The sequence below is a fragment of the Zonotrichia albicollis genome, chromosome 12 (genome assembly GCF_047830755.1).
Source record: "Zonotrichia albicollis isolate bZonAlb1 chromosome 12, bZonAlb1.hap1, whole genome shotgun sequence".
Classification (NCBI taxonomy): domain Eukaryota; kingdom Metazoa; phylum Chordata; class Aves; order Passeriformes; family Passerellidae; genus Zonotrichia; species Zonotrichia albicollis.
The window spans coordinates 3289129-3309727 of NC_133830.1; the positions used below are offsets into that span (position 1 = coordinate 3289129).

At 43.4% G+C, this 20599-nt stretch overlaps 1 protein-coding gene across 3 annotated transcripts in view; it reads left to right on the forward strand.

Annotated features, from left to right (window-relative positions):
- Positions 1-20599, forward strand: part of PDZRN3 (PDZ domain containing ring finger 3) — a 130335-nt gene that overhangs the window by 79154 nt on the left and 30582 nt on the right. Inside the window, exons 1-2 of one of the 3 annotated variants that reach the window (XM_074550340.1) lie at positions 20224-20333; positions 20365-20535. The exons of 1 other annotated variant lie outside the window; for it this stretch is intronic. In XM_074550340.1, the coding sequence (XP_074406441.1) occupies positions 20467-20535 (69 nt within the window). In that variant the 5' untranslated portion in view covers positions 20224-20333; positions 20365-20466. Of the gene's footprint in view, positions 1-20223; positions 20536-20599 lie in introns of those variants that run through there. One more of the 3 variants, XM_005490171.4, reaches the window with a different exon arrangement.

Here is a 20599-nt window from a genome sequence, read left to right on the forward strand (position 1 = left end):
AAGAAGCAGGAGAAGAAGCCTTTCATGTTTCTGTGTTCTCACATTAATTCCAGAGATTTTAAGAGTACCTGATATTCTCTAATACTCTGAACAGAGTCACAGGGAAGAGCACCCTTGACATGAAAAATGAGCCCACTGTGTTTTTAATACTTGGCTAATTGTGTATGGAGACCATTCTTTAGTTTCAAAGCACTGGAAGGAGGCTCCATTCTACAATATTTCTGTTGGGCAATTTTATAAAAGCCTGTCATTTTATAAACACACTGCTTTATATTTGATTTCTGTCCTCTAAACACTATTTAAATCACAAGTAATAATTTCTAATCTTGTAAAATGCCCAAAGCTTAAATCAATAACCATTTGATGAATACATAACCTGAGGACATTCTGTTTGGCTGATGAATGATAATTGTGGGAGTGCCTGGCAGCTTTTGTGGTTAAACCTTTGCTTTCATACAATTAAATGGGCGATTCCTTCAAACGCTTGACACAGTCTTAATGATAATTGCACAAGGAGCTTACTGGGGACCAGTGAGACAAAGACCTTGCTGGTGCCTCTGAAGGATCAGTTGGCAAGCCAGGGTGGTCTGGCTCTTCTCAATGACTTTTTGGGTCACTGCTCGTGCTGTTTGAAGTGTCCCCTCTGCTGGCATGCCAAGGTTCTGTCCCTCAGCCACCAGTTCTGCCCTGGGCTGGGGTTTCTCAGCTTCCCCAAGGCCAGGCCAGTGGTCCCTGGCAGAGCCCAGCCTTCAAACAGGCCAGGACACTCCTGTACCAGCAGTTCAGTGATGGCACTGGAATCTCTGCAGTCCTGCATGATCTGTTTATATCATTTTATATCAGTTTTATATCACTTTTATATCAGTTGATACCATCTGAGCCCAGCAAAGGGAACTGTAAGAATATGCAATAATATGCAAACCGTAGCATTGCCTCCTGGAAGCACATTGTCTTACCTAGAGATGTATCTCAGTTGTGTGTTAATACAAAAAACAACCATTCCCATCCCTCCCTGTGATGTTTCTCATCTCCAGCAAATTCCCCCTGGAGCAGAGGCAGTTCCTTCCTGCCCAGCTCTAGAACTGCACCTCCAATAAACCCAGCCCGGTGTGCAGGGTGCCCAGGTGCACAAGGAGCTTCATTATGTTCAGAATTATGTTCTTCCCTGTAGTCTGTGGCTGCTGAGCCACTTCCAGCCTCTGCAGTTGCTCTGCCATATGCCAAACTTGTAAAACCTTGTTCACATTTCTTTCCCTGCCTTCAGCAGAGAGCAGAGGGATGTGGAGTTGACAATTACAGCATTTCCTGCTGTGAAGGACCTGGAGGACATCCCTGGCCATCAGGCTTTACAGGGACACCTAAGAAATATCTTTTAGCCTTTCTTCCCTGTGCTGATGAAGTTACAAGTGAGGCAGGAGCAGTTTGACTCTGGGATAAGGGATCAGCCAGGAAAATGGTTCCATGCTCTGCCATTCCTTTATGTTGACTCCTGCATGGCTCAGAAGTGTGAGGGGGAAAAAGGTGGGAGAAAATGCAGCACTAATTATTTTTTCTTTAATGATCAATGGCGAAACAAGCAGAGCATTTAGAGATTCTGGCATGGATGAGACAGTGAGCATTTATTTTCTGTATTATTCTAGCCACAGTGTCACCCAGGACCACGTCTCACATGACAAGGAGCAATTAAAGGGAAATGTGTCCAGGCTATGCCCCTGCCAAACTGAATCATGACCCTTCTTTTGGAAGCCTCATGCATGAATCCCTCCCCTTGGGGAGCACCAGGCAGGAGCTGATTTGCCAGCTGCCATGAGCCATACATTTTTTTGTGCATGGATGTCATGTTAGTGGCATTACACAGTGGCTGAAAACAGAGTTTACACATCAGCATGAAGGGCTTTTTTTAATGGTGCTCAGATACTCAGAGATGAGCAGCAGCATCCAAGGAGGGAGGCAGTGTTCCTTCACGGGGTGTTTGCTTTGTTCCAAGTCAAAATTCACAGCCATTTGATTTTTAAAGACACTGTACAATATATACAGATAAAAGTGTATTAAATTACCTAGTTTGAATATAAGCAGCTGTAGATATGGTAGCTGAGAGCACCTGGGGAGTTGTATACCACAGACACAGGATTTTCTGTACAATTTATTCAATTAAAGTGTGAAAAGTGTCTAAAAGAGTTATTTGAAGGGCTTTGTTCTCCTGCACAATCTCTGCCTCCCACTCCTTTCTTTTGTGGCAGTCCCAGAACACAGCTCAGGAAGGAAATAATGAAGGGAGAAGTATCTGGGAAGGACACACAGCTCCACAGCAGAGCTGGCTTAGCACATCACTCCCAGAATGTCTGCTTCACAGAGGAGATTTGAATAACTGTCCTGTATATTTAACATAAACCTGCTCATTAGAATTCAACATGCTTACATTGCCTCCATAGCAAACATTGGTTTTATTTCAAACAAAGACATCTCACCAGCTAAAGAACAGTGCAATGACTTACAGACCAAAGCACAATAAACAGAAAAGAGAAACCTTATACAGAATAACATCTAATCTGTGCAAATGTGTGTTTAATTCATCTGCATGTAGCCACAACTCAGCTCGTTCCATCAGCCTGATCAGCTTGGCAGGAGCATTCATACCCTGCCAGAACTGGGATTTTGCTGCCTCAACATCCAATTCCTGTGGCATTTCAGGCACTGTGGAAAGTCAGGGCTGGCCTGCAGGTGCTGCAGGTGCTCCTGAGCCCTGCATCCCACTGCCAGGTGCATGGATGTCTGAAGGAACCTTGGATGATTCTGGGTGCCTGTATCTGCATTTCCATTTTAATACTGTGCTAAGAGAAATGTAGAATTTCTTGACAACAAAAAGCAACTTTGTTAATCTAAGTTTGCCAACAGAAATCACCCAGGCTGACATTCATATCAGGTCTGCTGAAAAAGGAAAAGATCAAAACCTGTGGCAGAGATGGAGATGCTGCTCCAGAAGCATCAGAACTCCCTGGTGATTTCTATTAGTGCTTTTAGGAGATAAATGAGCTCCCATCCTCAGTTCTTAATTTCTTATAAGTGTGTTACATCACTGAGGTTCAGGTTGTGAACCTCTTCCTTGTTTAAAGACTATTTCAGATCCTGTTCTGTGCTGCCTTCAGAGAGCAGCACCTTCAGAACAACCCTGCTGTAGTGTCCTTGTAGGTGTCCCGTTCTGCCCTTGCTAAAGAATAATTTTGGCACAGAACTCCACAAGTACTGCCAATAAACACCTCTTCAGGTTATGAAAAAATGCTATTGTAAAGTGTTTCACACAAGACAGGAATCTTAATATACCCTTAAATTCATAATTGGTAATTACAGTCATTAAAGTCTGATAAAACTCCCTTAACCTAATCCATCCATTTTTAAATGAAATGTAGTTGGTATTAATCAGTAAGAAAGATTCATTAATTAGCTGGGATCATCCTGTGAACATGAAAATTCCTACTGGTGATTAAAGTTTACTGTAAAAAAATCCCAAGCACTTCTATAATCAAAAGCTTCATTAGTATTTGGAAAAATTAGCAATTTTTCCAGAGTAACCTTAATACAGTGACTGAGGCTGTGTCTGTGTGTGGTGACAGTGTGACAAGAATTTTACAAGAATTCTGATACCCAAAGTGAAAGTACAGAGCAGACACAACTGATAAATACCAGAAGGTAAAACATGAGCCAGGTCCTATAGTCATGAAACTCAGCCTCCTTATAATTACCAAAAAACAGAGAAATTGGGGAAAATAACCCAGACTTTGGGAGATGACTGCTTTTCCAGAACCGTCCTTTTCATTTCCAGCAGTGCTTGGTGCTATCATCACACAGCTGGAGAGAGCAAGGATTGGTTTGCACTCCCTGCAGGCTCCCAGGAGGCAGGAATTCCTACACTGAGAGTCCATTTGTCCAGGAAAGGTTTCCCTACTCCCTTTTTTGCTTTGGTGATGTGCGTTTGGTGATGTGTGTTTGGTGATGGGTGTTTGGTGATGGATGTTTGGTGATCTGTGTTTGGTGATGGGTGTTTGGTGATCTGTGTTTGGTGATGGGTGTTTGGTGATCTGTGTTTGGTGATCTGTGTTTGGTGATGGATGTTTGGTGATGGGTGTTTGGTGATGGGTGTTTGGTGATGGGTGTTTGGTGATGGGTGTTTGGTGATCTGTGTTTGGTGATGTGTGTTTGGTGATGGGTGTTTGGTGATGGGTGTTTGGTGATGGGTGTTTGGTGATCTGTGTTTGGTGATGGATGTTTGGTGATGTTTGTTTGGTGATGGGTGTTTGGTGATGGATGTTTGGTGATGGGTGTTTGGTGATGGGTGTTTTCCACATCTCAGCAGATATTCCTGGCACTGCTCACTGCCTGATCCCTCCAGCAGCTCTGGGAGTGCTCAGATCCTCTCTCAGCAGACCTGGGAAGGGCAGTGGGATGTTTCAGACACCTGACAGAAGAGTAGAAATATTTCTTTTTTTCAGCAGGAGTTCATCACTGCAGATCAGGGCTTTTCAGGATAAACTCACTCAAAGTTGAACAGCTTTTCAGAGTCAGCACGTAATGCAAAGACATTTAGTACAAGCAGTTGTCCAATTTATCATATCTTGGAGTGCCAACATTTTTAACAAAATTAACAAACAGGCACCTCATGGCAAGCAGGGTGAAAATACTCTTTTTTTGTAATTAGGCTTCAGACAATATTATATTGTGTAGCTAAGGGAAAAGAACTTTGCCTCAAATTTCAAAGTGGTGAATCCCAGTTTAATTCTGCTAATGGCACTTAACACAGATGGCTAAAAAGAGTAATTATCTTCTTTATCTTTCTGCCACCTGCCACAAATGAACTGTTTTCTTTAATTGCACAGAATTACTCTTAATCACACATAACAGTGACTTAAACCCTAGTCACATATTGCAACTCAAGAACAAGACTTTAACCCCAAAGAGTGACTTCAGAAATTACCCCATTGACCAAGAGCACAAAGCCAGGCTGTGCTGTGACACTTGGAAAGATTAAAAAGATTAATCTTTTCTCTTCCAGGTCAGAGCAAAGTTTGCAGGCTAATCACACAAGTCCTATGGTCTGATCCAAGTAATTACCAGAGGAACCAGAAAGCTGTATCCACAGCAGCAGGAAAAATTCACAGCATTTCTTCCTGTTGATTCACTTTCTGCAGCAAATGGTCAGTTGTAAAAGCCACACAGTCAGACTGATCTGAAAAATGACTTACTGAAGAACTGAAAGGTGTCACATTAACTACACCTGGCTGATGAATCAAAGCTTTTCAGATTCCTGGAGATAAGTTAACAGATAAAACAATCCCATCTCCATTGGGGCATCATTTCGAATTTAATTGATGTTAGGCATTTAAAAATCCCAACATGACACCTGTCGGAAATTTCTGGCTGCATTATATTTTATAACAGCAATTCTTGCCTCCCACCACTCAGAAGCCATGTGTTTGTTGGAAGAACAGCAATTCTTCACTTTTTCTTTACTACTGTTCTTGATGTCTGAACCACATATTCAGATTTCCTGCAATGATTCAGAAGCCATCCCATTAGTTCTGCCTCCTGAACTGAAAAAGCACTGATGCAAATCCTGAGTTTTAGCTAGATCTCTGTGCTTGAGAGAAATGAAAAAGCACCAACCTTAGTGTTCCATGAATTATGAACTCTGTAACTCCCCATCAGCCTTTTCCCAAATTTGTTAGAGAAAGTTCCCAATAGAATTCATACACAGGGGGCTATGAGGAGATTAGGGTGGGCACTTCTAAGAACTCTCTAAGTGAAAACAAACACCAAGCAGACAGTTTCCCTTCTCAATATAAAAGAATGTACAGTAGAATTTGTCTGTATTACACCTTTTCAAGAGCACACACTGATTTTGAAAAATTAGTCCATTCTTTTGAAATTTGACGAACTTATGAATACTGCAGTTTACATTTTTTTAAATGTGCAAGTGGCAGAGAGAAAGGAAATCATTCAGAAGCACAGACCTGGAAAACAGCTTTAAGAAGCTTGTATGTGTTCACCAATCTCAGGATAAACAGAGCCCTAAACCATGAAATGAGCAATGACTCAGAAACTCCACAGAAAAAGATTCCTGAAGTTGATCTTTAAGGAAATTAATTACCTACGACACTAATATTGTACACCAGGGCTTTGCACTGTGCTCCAGCTTGGGGAGAGTTTCTATTTCATAAATTCCTTGAACCAGCCTGATTAACACTTCTGAGAGAGTCTCAGCTGTATGAGAAGTCCCTGAGTAGGTGTGAGACAGAAAAGGGCTGACGGCACCACTGCCCCTGTGTATTTCTAATACAGCAGGGAAGGTTGCTCTGCTAATAATATTTACCTTTGTTTCTTGGTAAATAGCAAACTATTATTGGACAGTTAGAATAAAGGTCAGAATCCACCTCTTTTTTTCCCTTTAAGGAACATGTTTACTTTAGCTTCAGCTAAAGAGTGCTTTTCCTAGAGTAATACAGTGCAGCATGATTTCAATGCATCAGCCCTTCTGACACTGATTTAATTTGATGGTAGAAGATAAGAATTTTCAGTGGTGCCTGCTCAGGTGTCCTTATTGCCATCCCGCTCCAGCCTCCACCTGGCTTTGTGACAATAATAACAATAATAATAATGACTCATAAAACGGAGCTGTTTCCATATAAACATTGTCCGAGTGACAATGGATGTTTATAATCAGCCCTGCTGGCGGGCAGTGAATGCTCTGCTGGTGTGCTGGGGCTGGGAGGGCAGGGGGCTGCAGGAAATGAAAACAACTTCAGAAGGAGGAGAGATTAAACACAATCAATCCATCACAGCACGAGGGGTAACGGGCTCGCAGAGTTTTAATGGACTAAAGAGTGTAATGTGTTTGCTTTGGGAACCGCAGAGTTTAATCAAGTATTTTTACATTTTTAAACAGGAAATGGCCTTTTCTGCAAAGGATATACACATTTGCAGTGCATAAATCAGTTCCTGAGTCCCAGGATTCTGATCTCATGGTCTTTACCGTGCAATTAACTTTAACTCTTTCTCTGAGGAAAGGTCTGCTCCTTCTGGCAGTGTAATGGGATGTGATGAGTTGGTGCTGTTGGTTTTCCATGAATCCCAGCCTGGCTGCTGGGAATGGGAGGCTCATGGAGGGGGCTGAGCCTCTCCCCGTCACTGTGGGGTTTCCTTAGCACTGCACAAATGTCAGGTTTATTTAACACTGCCCAGGTTTCAGGCAGGACAGCAGGTAGCTGTGACAGCTGCCTTTTAAATTATGCAGAAAAAGAAGCTGAGGACAAATACAGCCAAGCACTGGCTTGTTAAAGGAATCTCCAGGATACAGCCGTGGTTATTCCTTCAGAGAACCCCAGGCATCACTTTGCAAAAAAATCAGGTAAAATTGAGGGTGCATGTGCTGCCTGACATGCTTGCTAGGTACAATGGTATAAGGAGCTATTGCCAGCATAAAATATGCACAGCCACTCACACACAAATATCTCTTGTCTGAGATAACTGATAACTTATCTGCACCCAAATGAGATGGAAAAGTGACAAAACATGTATAGTTAATATACCCCCTCACTGACTACTTTTGAGAAACCCAGTTCATGCATTTTACATTAATTTAGCCAACTGCACATGCATGGACAGGATATTAGGATGATGAAGGTGGCCACCTTGTCAAAATGTAGGGGATGCATTAAAACAGCCCTGAGTGACAGCAGAGCTCAACCACAGACTCTTGGAAGCTAAAAAGGGTGCTGGGAATCCCATTCTCACCAGAAAATCAGGTGGCCCTGAATGCAATCTGTGTACAGATCCCCTAGTTTGCAAGCAGGGGATCCTCACAGGCTTTGCTACTCCCTGAACAAGAAATATTTTCAGTATTAAAGCTTGAATTTAGGAAAGTCTCATTTTCCTAAGTTGTTTTCTTCCCTCTTTCTAATTAAAAACTAAGTGCTACAGTGAGGAAGAAGTTATGAATGCAGAGAAAGCAAATGTTTGAAACACTTTCAAACAAACACTGAAACCGAATGGAAAATGTTTGAAATAAGTGTTCCTTTGTAAGTTATGGGAAAGGTTTTCTGGAGCATTCTTTAGGGAAGACATACCAGATACAGGGATGTGATACTGAATGGAAAAATACTTTAAAATACTAAATAGGAAGAACTCTTCCTCTGCTTTCAAGTAGATTTTTAAGAGTGTGTTCTACTTTAGCACCTCAGCTGAAGGATTGAAGTAAAACTACACATGAACAAGACACTGCTCTGCTAAACTGCTTGGCAGAAATGCAAAATAAACCAAAAACTGCTGGAGAAAAACAGCCCAGCTCAATTGCATTGCTGTGATTCCAGGTTGCTGCTCCCTCATGATGCACCAATGTAAATAGACAGCCTCAGGTAGATAAATTTCACTAGAGAAATTATGCTTGAGTTAATATAAAATTGTATTAATAAAATGATAGCAGGGAAATAGATAAAAATTCACATCCCCTCAAAATCCTGAGAACTTTATTTTTTTTAAAATAAGAAATGCATTAAGAAACTGCAACTATAGGTGAAAGCATTTGACCCAATAAAACTGTTCTTTTAGATTTTAACCTCCTTTTCTCTCCTTTCTCTCACTGGCATTTGTTCTCTATTCATGTGCTTCTCGGTGCTGTCTTCTGTGGTATCATGGCACCATGACCAAAGTGACAGACTTTTGTCTCTGCTGGATTAATCAGTGTGTTCTTTGATCCATAACATATGCTCCTCGTAGACATTTAGCATCAACATATTCAAGATTTGTGGTCTGGCAGTTCAGTGCCTGATGTAACCCGGCTGATAGACACTTTGGAGTATTTAATTTTAGTTTTTTTCTTAAATGGAGCTTGCCTTTCATCCATAATAGAGCTTAAACAACAGAGTTAAATATGCGATGTTAAATATTTGGGTTGAAAGTTTTGCTTGAATATAATTTTTTTGGGGAGGGGTGAGAAAGCTCTGAGTGGCTCCCAGAGAAATCCCAGCTCTCTGTGGGCACAGTGTGGAGGTTTTGATGCAGGACTTGCCACAGGGTTTGTGCATCCATGGGAAAGGAAAAAGACAAGAACTCCAGAGCAGCAGTGCTGGTGCCATCCCAGGATGCCCTGACACTGCTCCAGGGGCAGATGGAACACCAGGGAAAGTTCCTTCAGCCCCCACAGCTGATGGAAAGCCAGGGAAAGTTCCTTCAGCCACCACAACCTGGGCTGCTGACCCAGGGCTGGGAGGTGAGAGCCCAAATTGCATCTGCTGGGATGGTCCTGGTGGGATGCAGGAGGAGCTGGGGCAGCCCAGGGCAGCAGGAGGAGGGCAAATCCAGGGAATTGGGCATTGGGAATCCTTGGGGCAGCCCAGGGCAGCAGGAGGACAATCCCAGGGAATTGGGAATCCCTGGGGCAGCAGGAGGGGCAAATGCCAGGGAATTGGGCATTGGGAATCCCTGGGGCAGCCCAGGGCAGCAGGAGGACAACCCCAGGGAATTGGGAATCCCTGGGGCAGCAGGAGGGGCAAATCCCAGGGAATTGGGAATTTGGGAATCTCCAGGGCAGCCCAGGGCATCAGGAGGGCAAATCCCAGGGAATTGGGAATCCCAGGGAATTGGGAATCCCTGGGGCAGCCCACAGCAGCCCAAGGGCAATCCCAGGGAATTGGGAATTCCTGGAGCGGGCCACGGCATCAGGAGGGCAAATCCCAGGGAATTGGGAATTTAGGAATCCCTGGGGCAGCAGGAGGGGCAAATCCCAGGGAATTGAGAATTTGGGAATCCCTGGGGCTGCCCACAGCAGCAGGAGGACAATCCCAGGGAATCCCATCCTCACCAGCACATTCCCAGGAACAGGAACCCCCACAGTAGGAGCTGAGATGGGAAATGTGGCCTTTATTTCCCCCAAGTGATGTGTCAAACTGCACTTGGAGGAAATAAAGTTAAACTGAAAGTTATATCAGAGGAAACTGGCAAGGGCAGGGAATGAACAAGAAGAAATAGGGGGCAAACCAAGATATTTTTCCTTTAGTGTATCAATTAAATAAAGGATATCAATTAATGAGATTCCAACAATTTAATTATTTTTCATTGAGAGGTGCAGCATGTGATTTACAGCCCAGCTACTCCTTTACTGATCATGCTGCTATAAAGGGCTACATAATATATTGCTTTCTGCTATGCCTTGCACAGCGAGAAATGGCAAGAATAAAACAGGATTAACTGCCCTCAAAATAGTCTGGGCTTGAAATTAATTGTAAAAGGCTGATGTCAAAACTCCTTTTTGACTTCAGGAGGTGCTGAATTACCTCCTCATCCCCATCCTCTGCTGCACACAGGCACATCCCTGTCTGTGGCAGAGTGGGCCCCAAAATAGTCCATGTAATTCTGAGCAGAGAGGATTTTTATTATTTTTTTTAAAGCATTGTCCTACCATGAAGAATTAAACAGAAAATGAATGGAAAAACCAAATGTCAGCTGCTCCCTTAGACTTCAAGGTTCAGGAAACTGCTTAGTGGGAGTAGGAAGAGACTGGCAGGCTGAAATGTAAGAGAATAATTGCATTATAAGAAGATTATGGAAGATTATTTTTCTTGTGGGCCCCAGATTTCTGCAAAAACAATCCTGAATTGCATCCTACATGGCAAAATGAATTCCCCCATTCCTCCAAACAACCAGGCTTTATTAACTGCGTATTCCTTTGGTGTGGGCAAAATTAAAAATGGGCTCATATTGCAAAACATTCCATGCATCCTTCTTGCCTTTGACAACGCGGAGCTTAATGTGATTAACAACGTGGCAGCTCGTAGCAAGGGGAAAAATAATTGGGGTTTATTTTCAATATAGGAGCCCCCTAATAATCCAGAAATGAGCCTAGGAGGGTTCCCCAGCAGAGCTGGGGAGCAGGGTGCCCTGCCTGCATCTCCCCATCAGTGTGATGCTCCTGCAGCCCTGGCTAGCCAGGTTTCTTTTTATTATTATTATTTTAATGTTTAACCACTGGGACTGGAATCAGAGCTTCTCATGGCCCAGTATGAATATTAATAAGACACTGGGCCATGGATTTCCTGGCTGATTTTGACAGTTTAAAGGATCAGTTAGTTAATTAGAAGATGACATGGCACATCGCATCCCTTGGCTCCGTCCTGCCTTCTGTCTCCTCTTTTCATTTTCTTTTTTGACATGTTAGATTACATCATTACTTGTAGTTTCACTTGTTAGCCACACCATGAAATGAGACTATTTTAAGCTGTAATTATTGTGATTTCTCTCCTCTGCTAAGAACATGAAACTCAAAGAAAGCAGAGAGCAACTTGAATTTCAAAGTCTTAGGAAAGGAATAGATGCCTGCCAGTTTATAACCTTCTAACTACAGCCAAGAAACCAAAAAAAAATTAAATAGCACAGAAAATTGTGTTGATCATCATCCTGGCAACCAATGTAGTGTTTTAAGCAGGCAGCCCCATCATCTGGGCTTCACCTGTGATTTAATTAATGTTTTCATAGGTGTGTTTCTCAGAAACTCTGAGTCTCTTCCCCCCAGCCATGAGATTGTGCCTCTAGAGATGTATGTGCAGACACATTTGTGTCCTAGACAGAGTCTGAGTTTTCTGTCATCATCATGGTCAGAACAGACACAAATAATTTGAAAATAAAGTGCAGCTCACTGCAGAACCCTCTCATTTGGGGAAACAACAGAGGAGAGCACAGATAGGCAGGGGAAAAGAATTATCATTGAAATCTTATTTCCCATCTACACCTAACACCCCAAAACAGTCAAACTGCAACTCAAACAATAAAAATATTTAAAATAAATACAGTCACACCATAAATCACACAGACTTTCAAGTTCTGCATGCCATGTTTCATGCTGCAGCTACCAGGATGAAAATTCTGGACACATAATACAACTTTCAAAGAAACACAACCACTTAGTCTGTCTGTTACTGGATAATCTCATTAATTAGTATTTGTAGTCTAACTTCCACTCTGTCTGTAAAATTCTTATCAAGGACATTGGTTTATTTCTGCAGAGAAACATCAGTCTGCAGGAAAACTGGAATGCAGTTTCTGGATTAGGGCAAACCAGCAGCTCTGAGGCTTCACTGGAAATTACAAGATTAGTGATTGTGTCTTCTGATAGGAATGATCATTTCTGGGTTATGATTCCCTGTGGGTTTTGCCTTTTCTTTTATCAAATATTTGTATCTGTTTATTCATTCAGTGCTGCTGATCAATGCTGCTGATCAGAATGTGTATTTTAAAGGAAGCAATGGCAGAGGAGGTGCAGCTGTGGGATAACTCCATGCAGTTGGCCAATGCAAGAGCCAATGTGGGTAATTTATGTCTTTCATTAAGGTAAACATTGATTCACAGGGCTCACCAGAAACACAGTGCTAATAACAGGTGGAAATCACTGCCATTGCCACTGAAGATAAAGCCAGGTGGTGTGACCTGGAGAAGGAACAAAACCGGGAATTATGTGCCCTCCAACAGGGATTAATGGTCAGCCTTGATGGCCCCAAAGGTCTTTTCCAGCCTAAATCCTTCTATGACTTTCCTCATTGAACCAGAATTCCTTGTTCAAAACGAGCCAAGCATAAAAAGTGTCCTTATAGTGTCAGAGAAGGCATTAATACTTAGAGTGTCTTTTATCCAACCAATGTTTTTGCAATAGGATTGATTTTATAACGAAATGAGACACGGAGCAGCATCGCTGCAATTCCACGGGCTGGTGAGATTACACTGCAAAGAGGATAAATGGGAGGCAAACATTGCTGTGTATTGTTGGTGTGCTTCATGAGCTAAACACTGGAAATCTGCTCTGGGCAGGACCTGAGGCACCTGCTGTGTCCTCACAGAGTTTCAGGATGGGTGAGAGCACAGGTGAGCTCCCAGCACAGGCACAGCCTGGCTCTGGATTGCAGCCAGGCAGAGCCCCCGTTTCCCTCTGTTCCTCTCCTCCTGCCCCACACACCCGCTCTGCTTGTGCTGCAGCAAAAACTCTGCTGCTGCTGCCTCACATCCCCAGCAGAGTCCCTGCTGTCCCCTCTGAGAGCCCACGGAGGAATTCATCACACACACCAGCTCTGGAGCTAATGCCAGTCTCCTTCAGTGAGAGCACATCTTTCCCAACTTCAAAGGCAGAAATGAACACTTACATTGCCTTTGTTCCTAAAAGACTCAAATCCTGTCTCATTGAAGGTCTGCTCCTCTCCTGGGCCTTCCCTGCGCAGGAGCTCTAGCTGAGAATTAGCAATCAAACCCCTCATTGTCCACCTGAACCTGGAAATGAAAACAAAGGCAAACAGATAAGCAAGTCCTGCCATTTACCATTAATACTTAATATTCCCACATATTCTTTTCATCGGGTGGTTAATATAAAACCTAATGAACCATAAATGGCATTCCTGTTTTGCTCTGTTTCATATTAAGTCTGGAGCAGTAAAAATTGAGAGATGAAAGATAATATCTTTTCAAATAGAAATGGCTTAAAATTCTTAATATGGATACAGTAGCTAAAACACAGAAGTGAAGACTGTGATCCTTAGCAGGTCCTGGCAGTTTCTGGCCATAGGTTATTAAGCATTATTCAGCTGACCCTAAGGGGAGTTCATCTGGAGACATTAAGGTCAGAGAGCAGAAGCACTTGGACACACTCAAATGGATTTTACACCTTTGTATCTCTCTGACATTACTGTTTTGCTTCAGCAAGCTGCCTAATACCAGATATATCCTACTGGGTACCTTTCTAAATCACTTCAATTTTCTTTGTCCCTGGGCTACAGTTATATGATCAGGAGCCAAAGCCATCACAGGCTATGATATACTATTTTACTTCCTCGTTTGTATTAGAATGAACTTTATTAGCTTTTGGGGCACGTGTCTATCAGTTTTAAAGATGAAGTACTATGTCAATAGTTTTTATGCCGCGTTCAAGTCCACCGAATCACTTGGCGTGCTCTGAGATTATTAAAAGGGGATTATCACTTCTACAGAAAACGTTCTTATTTTGAAATAACCATCACTCAGAGCAGCCTGTGCTTACCAATACTGTCTCTCTAAAGTGATATTTCGCAGCAAAATCAAAATGGGTGTTGATGCTCTGTAAGTGATTTCAGATTTGCGAGCATGTCAACCTTATAAACACAAGTGTAGAACTAACATTTGACTCCACACTCGTGTACTTTCATTACCCACTTTCTTCCTTTAAATCTTCCTAATTTGCTATTGCATATTCTTGTAAATGCTAACAATAACCACAGCACTTTTCAGCATGCAAAAAGTGACAATTTGTGCAAGCTTAAATTTGTCATTCTTAAGTAGAAGCTGTCCAGTTAAATAACCCATAAAAAATTCAGAGATTAGTTTGGCTGTTGCAGCATCAAAACCAGGAAATCAAAGATGCTTTTTTGTGAGGAAGCTGAGGTTTCAGCTATCAGGGAAGAAGCTTTTAGAACACAAACCCAGCCTGTAATCAGATTTCCTCATTTCCTCGCCAGCCTTCCGTACTTTTGGCTCTGTGGTTCGCAGTGGCCGCTTCCATTGTGCCATGAATGGAAAAGGGATGGGGGATTTGAGCTGAGGGATGAGGAGTGTGATCTGCCTGCAGGCCCTTCCCTCAGCTGGGCTTTGCTGGGCTGGCAGCTGGTGGTTTTGGAGCTGGAGCTGCTCAGGTGAAGGAGTCGTCCCTTTTTGATGGGTTCCTTCTCTGGCCTCGCCACCCAAACCCTGTTTCACCCCCTTCCATCCCAGTGTCACCGCTGTAAATCCAGCTGGAGCATCCCCAGGCTCAGGAATCACCTTTTGTCTTCATCTCTGGCCAAGACCTCTTGGCAGTGCTGTAATCAACACCCAGAGGGGCAGCCCAGGGAGGAGGAGGAGGAGGAGTTCCCTGGTCCTAGGTCAGCTCTCCTGCTTCTCCCCACCTCAAGGTCTCAGTGCCATATTAAACACTTATTTACCCTATTCTGACCTCATCCTTCTGCTTCATGGGAGACTGAATCAGCACAATAGTGTTGGATCTGCTGGCCCTGCAGAGCTTACAGGGACAGTGCAGGGATGCTCCTGAGGCATCACTGCCTTCCTCAAGTGGCATAAATTACAGAGATATTGGACTTCTAAAGAGCTTCAAGGGCAGAGCAGTTCCTTCAGCAGTTTAACAATAAGTATCATTTCATTTAAGTTACTTCTGAGGACTGGAACTCTTTCAGAGATGCTAAGTGGAGCAAATAAGGATCTCAAGACTTCAGCATTAACTGATGGGAATAAAGCCAAAGTTTTACATTTGCTTTCACATCCTCTCTTGTGGTATGTTTTAGTTTAAATATTTTGGCTCAGTCTTGAAGCTTCCAATGCATAGGCAGATTGCTATGCCCACATGCAAAAAAACCCCACCAGAATTGAGATCTTTTTGCTGTTATATTTAGAGTGTGTATTTAATTATTGTGCCTGCACGATGCCATAGAAAACCCTGGTTTGCTTTCACATATTCAACAAAGAACTTTTCAGAAGGGTATTTTTAAATTAGATCCACACTAATTACATGTATTATTAAGAACCCAACGCTTCACAGCTATCAGTGGGTTTTATTATTGAACATTTTCAAATAAACACGGGGAAAGAAAACTCAGTCTGAACACATTCCCAGCAGAGGCACTCGAGCTTTAATAAAGGTAACCCAATGGTTATAATTAAAAAACACCTCTCACACTTTGAAATATCCCAGATACTTAACTTTGAAGTATGGTTGTGGGACACAGTTCTCTTTCACACCGCTGTGGGTAACCATAATCTGTACAGTTCCATGACTTCTGTTTATTTAACACACCAAAGCAAGAATTATTTATAAAGTCACAGCTGTTCTTTTTCCTAGCTTTTGTTTCTCGCAAGTCTTAAATATTTGCAAAAACAAGCAAAGTAATTAAAGTATTGATACATTAAGCAAACGCTCCCCTAATCACGCTGCTTAAATAGGAATCACTTGTTTAAACAGAACTTGCTAAGTATATGTACAGAAATACAGCGTTAAATAGTTACTGCGGAGCAGGGAAGCCAACTTGCATTTAAAGAAACAAAATAAACAATGCCAAGCCATCAGTGCTATCGCAGGCAGCCACTCCAGCATTAGGAGCCGGGTTTGGTGTGTGGCCAGCTCCGAGCAGGAGCTGTGTGCCATCTGCTCCTCGCACAAAGGACACGAGTTTATTCTCGCTGGTGGGAACTGCTGTCCGAGAGCCAACCCTTGGCAGCGCCAGTGCCTACCCTTGAAAAGCTGGCAGAGAGTGCATTTTAGCCTTTGAGTTCCCTAATAATGATCCCCTGCAGGGTGCAGGTCCCTCATGAGCGCTTCATTTCCCCCTTTATTCTGATTCAGCATCCCGTGCAGACGGGCAGGACACCTGACGTGCATCAGCCTCCTGTGGATTGCCCTTACCTGCCAGCACCTGGCAGCCTCCATCAGGGCGTAAATCAAACATTGAAACAGCAGATTTGTTATATAGATATAGATATCTAGATATCTAGATATATAGATATAGATATATAGGTATATAGATATATAGATATATGATATAGATATATAGATATAGATATAGATAGATATATGTATGTATATATTAGGTTTGTAGTTGCAAGCCTAGAGGTTGCAAATTGAAGCCAAGACACGTCCAAAAAGCAAACCCATCCCCTGGTGTGTGGCAGCGTTCCCTCCTTGTCTGTCCCGGACCTCGGGGACAAGAGCAGCACCCTTCCCTTTGTGAAGCAGTCTGGCTGCTTCCCACCTTCTCCTGTTCCCTGGGAATTAGCTCTCGGACACAAAAGCGAATGTGTCTGATAGTGGGAGCCAGGTATTGCGGCGAGGGGGATTTTGCAGGCGCGGCCGCACGCAGGCGGGCAGGCAGTGAGTAATCTAGATAAATGCTAATGAAAGCTCTCGCTGGCACCTTGTGTATTCAAAGGCTATTTCCCATTGTTCCCAGTCAGCTGGCTCGCTGACTCCCCATTCAGCCCGGATTGCTCGCACTCAGCTGGGACCACTCTAACATTCCCATTACACGTGATGGAAACGCTGCCTGCCCGTCCCTTTGGTTAAGCTCATTATCTGTGGCCCTGGCGAGACCACACATGGCACATCGTTAGCGCTGCTGACACATCCCAGGACGAGCAGGAAACCTGGGCTTACCTGCCCCAGGTACAGCAGGTGCTGAGGAGGGCTCCTGTAAGGCTGCCGTGGTCAATGTGTTATTTAAAAAGTCACATAATTCACATCCAGCCCATGCCAGAAGCTCGTGTGGCTCTCCCTGCCTGGTGAGGAGCACAGAGAGCATCCCTTTGTTCCTGGAATCCACCAGGAAACCCAGCTGGCCTCCTCAGACCTGGCACCACTCTCTGAACTCCGTTAAAGCCCCTCAGGAATTAAACTGGAAGCTTGCGCCGACTTTGTGCTGAGAACACACAAATTGCAACAGCTCAGGACCAAATTTAGCAGATTTCACAGGGACAGCACAAACCATGCCGGTGCCAAACTTCAGATTCTTGTTTCAAATTATGTTGATGCTGAAACCCCTCTCAAAGAAAGCATCCAGAATTTCAGAACATAGGCAAACTTTATTTTCTCCCTGTAATCTTACTCTTGGAAATGACTGAAACTTCATCTCGAGTGCACCACTAAAGGCAGAAATCAGCACTGGACAAAGCCCAGAACACAAGTTTGCAGCCCAAATGTTTAAAGTTTGGCAAAGTGCTGTAAAAACCAGTCTATATTGACCTGAGGCAATGCTACTATTTTTGCCTGTGAGATGAATAGTGGAGATGCAAGTTATATTTGAACAATGGAAATATCTGCAGTGAGATGGGCACTGGCCTGGCTCCAGAGCAGCTCATTTACCAGGGGCTATGGCAGCTGGAGAATCCCAAACATCACATTTATGGGACCCTCCACTCACACATCAAAACAAGTCTTCTGCTGGGCTTATTCTCCTGGATTGATTTAGGGATTATCTCTCAGAATCAGATGAAACATTATCTCCTGCAGTCTATCACGTTGCTATAGGGAAATAACAAATAGGTGTGTTTCCGTTGAAACTGGAAATTAAATATCCCACATGTTTCTGGTTTGTTTCTAAACAGATCCAGCTGTGTGCTAGTCCTAAAAAAAAAAAAAAAAATCCTGACCGACCTCAGCCACCTGAACAGAACACTAACATTTATTTAAATGGCTTCTAGCATTTGAGAAGAAACTTAATTGCATTTAAGAAGAAAACCAAAATCACAGGCAACATTTTTAGAAGCTTTACCTCAAGTTGCTTAATCAAATTACATAACCAAAAAATTATCTAATCAAAGCCATAAAGTTTTTTACAATTTCCATAGAGTCTGAGGTTTTCGTATTTAATTCACTTATCATCATCATCTTTTTCTGCTTGTAGGGAACACTAGCCCCCTCATGCAAGAATTTTCCAGTTGTTCAAGATCCACAGTCACTGGCTGTCAACCAGCCCTGGAAAAGCTGCAGTATTTGAGTGGCATATCTGACCAGGGATAGCCTGAATCAATCCTGAAGGGCAGCAGTAACATCCAGGCTTCCTCTGCCTTGCAACCTCTGCCACCATGGCAGCAGTTGTCTCAACAGGGAAACAGCTCAGGGATAAAGTTCCTGCTTGTTTGGGCTGTTGGGAAGGAGTTTCAGTCAGAGATGGGATTGGCAGGGACCCCTGGAGATCACCCAGTCCATCCCTGCCATGGCAGGGTCATCCAGACCAGGTCGCACAGGATGATGTCCAGGTGGGTTTTGAATAATCCCAGAGAAGGAGACTCCACAACATCTCTGGACAGCTGTTCCAGGGCTCTGCCACCCTCACAATAAAGAAGTTTTTCTCAGATTCAGATAGAACTTCCTGTGTTTCAGTTGGTGCCCATTGTCCCTTATCCTGTTGCTGGACTCCACTGAAACAGTCTCTGTTTACCAAAGTTGTGCTAAAGCATGAGCTGCATTGCAGTAATGAACATTTTAATGCAAACTGTGAGTCAGTGCCACTGTAGCAAGAGCTGAGTGTTCCACAGGATCCCTACAGCAAGCACCGGTGCGCAGAGTTTGGCCAGAAAGATGGTCCTTGCACAACACTTCCCTTGTGATCCACAGAAACTCGCTCAGCAAATGTCAAAACCAGTCAGATAAGCATGGCCAGGATCCATCCAGGCTCTCCCTGCAATTCCTGAGGGATTCCTTGCTCTCACTCCTGCCTGCTCTGTCACCCTCTTCATGGCACAATGAGTTGCAGTGAGGTTATAAAAATGCAGCCCCTTCTGAGTGCTTAAACAACTGGGAAAATTATGGTCAATCCACACTCCCAAGGCAAGGTAGTGCTTCTCACAGGCTGGAAAATATCCATAAAGCCTGTGAGTTACGAGTACTTTTCTAGCTCATTGGGCAGTTCACTGCTGTCTTATCCTTTACATCTGTGGTGCAGGTTTAATGCAGATCTACGCTCTCAAATGCTGAGTACTCATAAATGCCATGCTGATTTTATTGTACATATTTTTATAATCTCATAAAGTTTATATTTTAAATATCACGGATAATATGTGAAGCTGTCATTTACACCACTGAAATACACAATGGGAGTCAGTAGCATAAATGGCCGTTTTTCACTTGGAATACATATTAATCTAAAGCTAATTTATATTAATACAAGACAATTTTTGGTTGGGTTTTTTTCCCCGTAAATCCACATACATTCACATATATCTTTGCTCTGCAGCCAGGCTGTGGAGGCTTTCAGGGACAGAGATGCCTTTCTCTGTTGTGCTTGTTAAACACTCAGTTCAGTCAGCTGCTGCTGTAAAACTGAGGCTCTCAAATAGCACCACAGTCCAGGAGGGAAATAAATGCTGCTGAGCATATTCAACTTCACCCTGGCTGAGTTCTGCACCTCGACATTCATTTCGCTGTGCCTTACGTTTAAATCCTGCTCCCAGCCTGCTGAAATGTGGGAAGAATTATCCTGAGGGACCGTAGTAAAACGCAGTCGTGTTTATTTGTAATTGCTACAAAACACTTTACAAAATTGTTAGTGTCCTTTATTATGCCTGCTACTGAAGCACTTGCCTGTTAATTAGAGAAATTTCAGCTGTCATAGCTGGCAATTATAGCTTGTGTATCACTGCCTGTTATGAATAGTCAATGAGAGCTGATTAATATGCATGAGCGGCGGTATATAGCCGTGCCTGGGAGCCGGGAGAGGCAGAGGAGGGAGCTGTGAGCCGGGGACGGGCAGAGCTCCGCGGTGCTGCCACCGCCAGAGCCGGCACAGCATCACCTGCGGGGCCAGCAGCACCTGGCAGCGTCACCTGCGGGGCCACCATCACCTCCAGCATCACCTGGATGCCACAGGCACCGCTCTGGCTGCTCGGGGGAATAAGGAGGATCCTTTGTGCCGCTCCAGTTTAAACATGGGATGCAGTTTGTGCACTCTGCAGAAGCCAGAAGAGCAGTACAAGTTGCTGTATGAAGTTTGTCAGGTAAAGGATTCGATTTCTTTTGTGGAAGGAAGTGGTCTCTCTTAGGTTTGTGGGTGCTTAGGGC